General features: G+C 37.8%; 1 protein-coding gene across 2 annotated transcripts; it reads left to right on the top strand.

The window, feature by feature from the left end:
• Positions 1-117: 117 nt before the first annotated feature.
• LOC139442404 (bifunctional protein GlmU-like) lies at positions 118-1,659 on the top strand. Of its 2 annotated transcripts, none has more exons than XM_071223217.1 (3): positions 118-176; positions 899-1,066; positions 1,244-1,659. In XM_071223217.1, exons 1-3 carry the CDS (start codon positions 171-173, stop codon positions 1,487-1,489), a joined length of 420 nt encoding a protein of 139 aa, XP_071079318.1. In that variant the 5' UTR covers positions 118-170; the 3' UTR covers positions 1,490-1,659. The 2 variants fall into 2 exon arrangements, with proteins under 2 accessions (XP_071079318.1, XP_071079319.1); XM_071223218.1 differs by having other exon boundaries at positions 125-222.
• Positions 1,660-6,473: the final 4,814 nt, after the last annotated feature.

Genomic DNA, 6,473 nt, shown 5'->3' with positions numbered 1-6,473 from the left:
GCGGCTAAAGAACATAAAACTACCGTGATAATGAAGTTTCGGCCCTCTTCCAATTCTACGCAATTAATGATCATTGCGATGAACGCGGGAAAGGGGAAGTCACTCTTGAATTTGTGACACGCTTTTCAATCTGACGACACCAAAAAGTGAACGAAGCTTCTTATTTTAAAATGCAGGTGTGTCATAAGGAACATTAGTCTAGTTTTGTAGGGGATAATTATGGTAATTATGAAGCGTCAATTATAGCTTTTCTATACGTTTTCGTCTGTTACGGTTGCTCTAATCTACAGCGGCATGTCATAGTGTCAACGGTAAATAATTCATAAACGGTGGCCATGTTGTAAGATAAACAAATGATCAAATCATACAATAACTGATAATGTATACGGTGTCTTGGTCTACTGACTGGTGCACTGACTGACTCAACTAGTTATGTAACCCTGTCTTCAAATTAAGGTACAGTTGCTCTTCACCCTAATAGAGATGCATATATGCACTGATGTCACTTGAGGTTTCGTGTTGAGCTGTTGAGGTCAGGATGACCGGGAATGGCAGGATTGCCAATTTTTCAAAGAAAGTGAAAAATAAGATTTGGAAAATGTTTAAAATCTTCTCTTAAAAAACAAGACCAGAGACATGAAGCATATTGAAGAAATGCAGGAACATAGTGATGTTATTTTTGTGACTTGTTTTCTTCAAAGCTGTCTAGATCCAATAAAAATTGATAAAAACACAATAATCAAATTTTCCTTTGAGTTTGGCATCCCAGCTAACCAATGAATAACTTTCAGCCTGACAAGTTAGATGTTGACTTAAAGCCTTTAACAATCCGCTAAATTGTATTATATTCTGTGATAATAACACTGTGTTTACTAAGACGTCTAAGGTGCCTTTTTAGGCCGTAGCAAGTCCACTGACCTGCTACCCTATCCGACTGCGACCCAAACAAGACATACAGCAGTCCATGCTGGACTTTGTGAAGAGGAATGGACTTCAGGCTGCCTTTGTGATGACTTGTTGTGGTAGTGTTACCAAGGCCAAGCTGAGGATGGCAGATTCTACCACGGTAATACTCATTAAGGGACTTGATAGTACATGGGTGCAAAATGTGAAGCCCATTCTTAGTGTCTTCTGCTTTGATATGGCTGGATTACTGCTAAAATTTGTATACATCAAAATCTCGCTACATATTGGTGTTCATAACTAGGAATATGTTTTTAAAATCTTAAACTTATTTTCATAGATCAAGGAGCTGACTGGTCATTTTGAGATTGTCTCCCTTGTTGGCACACTCTCTGGTGGGGAAAGTGGACATCTTCATATATCATTGAGTGACCCTGAAGGTCATGTGATCGGAGGTCATGTTGTTGGTGACCTCATTGTTTACACAACTGCTGAGGTAGTAATTGGCGATTGCACAGGGGCAAAGTTCCAACGAGAAGATGATCTTGAGACCGGCTATGATGAACTTGTAATTTATAGAAAATAAGCAGGTTACTACATCACACTCACGGTAATAGCTGATGGAGAATACACAGATATTTTAATTTGGTCACATAAGTCATCACAAATATACACGACAATGGCATTAACCAAGCTTTTAGTTAATCCAGAGAAAATTCACCATGGCACAAAATTTCAGTAATCAGTGTTGTGGCTGTATATCATGTATATTGTACTATATGAAAGTGTTTCTGATTTTCAGAATGTATTTTGCGATATATGTGATACTTGCTTGCAAGACATTTGTCCTGGTTAAGGTGAAATACATGAGAGATTTTATCTATTATATATGCTTTAAGTGGGAACATCGCTCGGGACAATTGGCAATCCAAGTGTGTTTGATTCATGTCATCCGAAATCCACTATCTGTTAATTCATGTTTCATTGTACCAATCCAATAGTGAATGGTTACCTGAAATACACAACTGCATGGTCAAGACTGTTGTGAACTGTTGAGCATAGCTCTCTTTAAGACGCTGCCAAGAGAACATATGTGCAAGAGTACTTTCAGGGTAAGGTACTACTTCACTGTAATGTAATAAAATTATGGAATCTACATAGACGGTTTGCTGATAATAATGAACAGAGAAACCTTTCTTCACATATTAAGCCAAAACTTGTGCAATATTTTTGTAATAGATGGTTTGCTGGTGTGAAATATGAGTTGGTGAAAGTGGTCTTCACATATTAAGCTAAACCTTAATGTTTTTAAGCCCAGGTCCCTGTTCCACAAAGTGATTGTACAGCTACAACTGTTGTAAGTCTATGTTAAAGTTTTAGAGTTACAATCATCTCATCATTACGATCGCTTTGTGGAATGGGGCTCTGGGTTTGATTGCAGATTTTGTCTATTTTAATTGAGTAACATTTTATCCAGTTTCAAGCCCAGGGCTTAAAAACAAGAAAGCACAGGAACATGATATAAGGACTGAATGTCCCAATTGAGAATTTTGAGTTAAGAACAGGTTCAAATTTAAAATGACCACTGTCAAAAATGTAACTACAAACTGATAGCAGTTTACGGGTGTCTCATATGCATTTAAGTTATCAACATCAACTGTGTTAGGTGTTCAATGTGTCTTGTAATTGTGGAAACCACAAACAATGCTTAAGGTGCAATATTGATGCAAATTGGCCACATAGAAGTGTGATGCAACACGTTGAACAACATCCAGTGAGGGAGATCACTCAATTTTCCTTATGTTTTTAAGCCCATGGGCTTAAAAACAATTTATTTTGTAGGGTAAATAAGGGTCGGATGGGGGGTAGGCCTTACAAATGAGCAATCCAGGTATTTGTGCAATATTTATGTAATAGATTATTTGCTGAAATAATGGACATACAAACTGGTCTTCACATGGTAAGCCAATACTTGTGCAATATTTTTGTGGCTGGTATTTGCTGGTCAAGTACATGTATCAACTACATTTATGAAGTTAAAGCCTCAGGAACACTTGGACTTTACACGTTTTGTTGCTGCTGCATTGTTTACATCCATACTGAACTACCACAGCAGAGATGTGTACTGTACTTTTATTAACAAAACAAGTGGATCCATAGCTATGTACCATTTAAAGATGGCAAACTCTGGTCCACATACAGGATATTCTGTGTAGTATATGTCATACCTCCCTGTTTCAATTCCAAGTTACAACAGGTCCCCAGCAACCTATGTTTGTTGTAAGAGGCGTCTATATGAATAGGGGGGGCTAGGGGGGCCCAGTCGTGTAAGGTGCCGCGATTCGCTGTGCAGAGTTGTGTCCCTAGGGCACGCCAGAAACCTATGGTTGTGGGTTTGAATCCCGGTTCGCCCCGATTATGTTTCTAGGTTTATCAGCACCATATCCGTGCTCGTGGGTTTCACCGAAGTGGTAAACGTCTGAGACCTGCACCACTTTGAGATTTCCTCCCACATTAAGCTGACACGCTGTGATATAACTGGAATACTGTTAAAAGCGGCATAAAACCCAACTCACTCACTATATGAATAGGGAGGTCAGACTCAGTAACTTGATAACAGCCTGTGATTGTGTGTGTGGTAGTTTTGCTTATTAATACCTCAAACATGTTAAAGGTAGTGAGTGTATTTGGTTTGTTATTGAATTATTAAAGCCACACTCTTGTATTTCAAGTTTGGTCCATTTTAGCCAAACCAATTTGCTTGACATGGTTCCATCTGTGTGCGGCATATGCCTGACAGAGTTACTGGCCTTGATTATATGTGTGAAGTGATGCATGTAACTGAGTTGAAGATGCTTTTCTTGTTATATGTGTTTGACATGGATCTTTTGATATCAAATGTATCTTGCCTGCATAGCAGCCTTACAATACTTGACAATACACCTTTGATAGTTCAGAATCACAGAAGGAGGCCCTTTTCTCACACTGTTGTCTGAGAGGTACCTTAGTGCAAGGTATTGATGATTGTTATAGTCAGAAGTAGGCTCAAAGAAACGACTTGTTAGACATGACGAATGAAGGCTATTTATTTAGTTATTCTTAAGACAATTCATTTCATCATTATTCTAAAGTACTAAAGTAATGGTTCACCCTAGGAATTGACAGAAACCTTTCCTTGGCTCCTATAATAAATCCATTAAATAACTGTCTACCACCTGGCCATTTTTGTTTTTTATCAGAATCCTGAGCAGAATTTCTACCTTTTTAGCTCACCTGAACATTCATTATGATCATGGTGTCTTGTCCCGCTTCCAGTCATAAACTTTTACATTTCATCTGAAACCACAAACTGGATATGCATTGAATCTGTGGTATTGGGAATAACATTAATACGGTTTTGGGCGTATTTTAATTTTGGGCCCTGCTATGTCCTCTGACCTCTCTATTATTCTGCGGTATTTACAACCTCTGGGTTCATTTAGTTTCTAAAGACATGCCACAGTCATTCTGATCTGATTTTAGACAAGGGAGACATATTGAAAATGTTGCTTTGGCCAATTACCAGTTTATGCATGTATCAGTTTTGAAATTTGAAACATAGAAATGTAACTTATCAGATAATAGTGAATACATTTCTTTGTCGTGTTTGGATTTTCAGCCCAGCTATATTCTTACCAATTTTCCGCATTTCTTCTGAAACACCTAGGTTTTCATGAAGCTGAAGGTTTTGTTTTTTTATTTGATCTCAGCAATGGGTCACTCAAATTACCCTACAGAATTCTGATTAATTTTGAAATATTCATTATACACGTCTATTAGTTATTTTTGCATAGTCCTAATTACCCTTTTGTTATGTTCTGCTGTAGCCAATATTCCAGGAAAGGAAAAAAACATTGCCACTTTCAATACAACAATCTTAGAGGAATTGTCCATATATATATGTATATGTATGTGCTTCATATTACTGTAACATGTTGCTGTGTATGAATACAGCTCAAGTATGTGCCAAACCATGAAACACCTTAAAAATGCTATAGACCTGCACCCTCTTGTACAAAGTGACAGTTTTTTTGGGGAAATATTTTTTTCATTTTGAAATTCAATAAATAAAAATAACACTTATGTAGCCAGAGCCAAACATGTCTTTTTTGACCCACAACATATTTATTTTCAGAGCATCCAGCATGTCCACTGCTTCTGCAAAACCTGAGGACAATTATTTTTCCCATTTTTCTTTTTAAGAAATCCTAGCCCCTATAAATGAATATGTAATGCTCGGCCCCTAAGCTTACCATAGTCAGAGCCCCATGCTCCCTTTGTGCAAGTGGACCTTGTACTGTTTCCTATATAAGACCTGTACTGTATGATTTTGGAAAGATGTTCATATATTTTGCGTTAATTTACTATGTGTAATGGATGATTTTAGAATGATTGCTTGGGTATGTGTGTAATACAATCAATTGGGTTATGTGGAGGTACAATATAAACATATATTAAAGGGTTGTTCGATTGTTGCTGTTATTCTTTGGTGCTTAATATTTTTTGCATGGTAATGTAAGAATATGTTTAAATAAAGGATATATGTGATTGATAAGTACTTCTTGATCTCTAATTTTGTGATGCATTTGGTAAACGGTTTGAGGTTCGTTCTTGAGAACCGCTGTTGTTATTAATGTCATAAGTTGTTCTCGTGGAAACTTTGGATAGACCTTTTGCCCTGGGAGTGGAAGGTGAGAAGTTCCATCCCCAGCTGCATCATACCAAAACGGACGTTTAAAGATTGGACTTGTTGTTTCCCAGCCAGTCGCTTGGCATTAATGGGATAAAACAATGACTGGTTGGCTGAGTGAGTGAGTGGGGTATCCATGCTAAATGTGTGGCTTGGTATCTCAGTGGGCTTACATTATAATACGAGCATAAGTCTGGGCTAGTAGAACCAGGCATGCACGCACACATGCCCGCACACACACTTTTTAAAAATGGAATGGTAATCTAATGATCATGGTTATAGAAAAAAAATGATTGTGAAGTTAATAATATAAAGCTATGACTGGCAAACTCTACTACTCTTGCTACTTCTACCCCATGGGGTTTTCGATTTAAAAGCAGCAAGCTATGCGACACATGACTGATGGACGTCAAACATCAAAATACAGCCTTAATCAACAGACCATTTGTGTCACTGTGCCCTTTGGTGGTTGGTCCGTCGTGGTTTGGGTCTGTTTTTCCAATGACTGAAAACTGTATTTGATAACAGTTCGAGGAAACGTGAATGGCCGTCTTACCTCTTGGAACTTGCACAGTGTAGGGTCATTTGCGCTGGAATGGAATCGATGCAATATTGTTTCCAGCAAGAAGTCCACATCCCAAACCAATTCAGCACTTGTGGGATCAAGTGGGAGTCGTGTGGGTGCAAATAAACATGACACGCTCCATTCTCACTTAAGGAATATTTCATACGTAGAAGATTTACATGTTTATTATTATTGTTGTTGTTTAACGCTGCCCTCAGCAATATTCCATCTACATTTATAAAATTATAGGGGATGCTTAACTTTTGCCCAGGTGTA

The sequence above is a fragment of the Haliotis cracherodii genome, unplaced genomic scaffold (genome assembly GCF_022045235.1).
Source record: "Haliotis cracherodii isolate W230 unplaced genomic scaffold, xgHalCrac1.p SCAF_5, whole genome shotgun sequence".
Classification (NCBI taxonomy): domain Eukaryota; kingdom Metazoa; phylum Mollusca; class Gastropoda; order Lepetellida; family Haliotidae; genus Haliotis; species Haliotis cracherodii.
The sequence above is the reverse complement of the archived record's forward strand: the minus strand, read 5'-3'. Positions and strand labels throughout refer to the sequence as shown.

Coding starts and splice junctions, on each gene's coding strand:
- LOC139442404 (XM_071223217.1), top strand. Junction 1,067..1,243: donor GGATGGCAGATTCTACCACG/GTAATACTCATT, acceptor TTATTTTCATAG/ATCAAGGAGCTGACTGGTCA.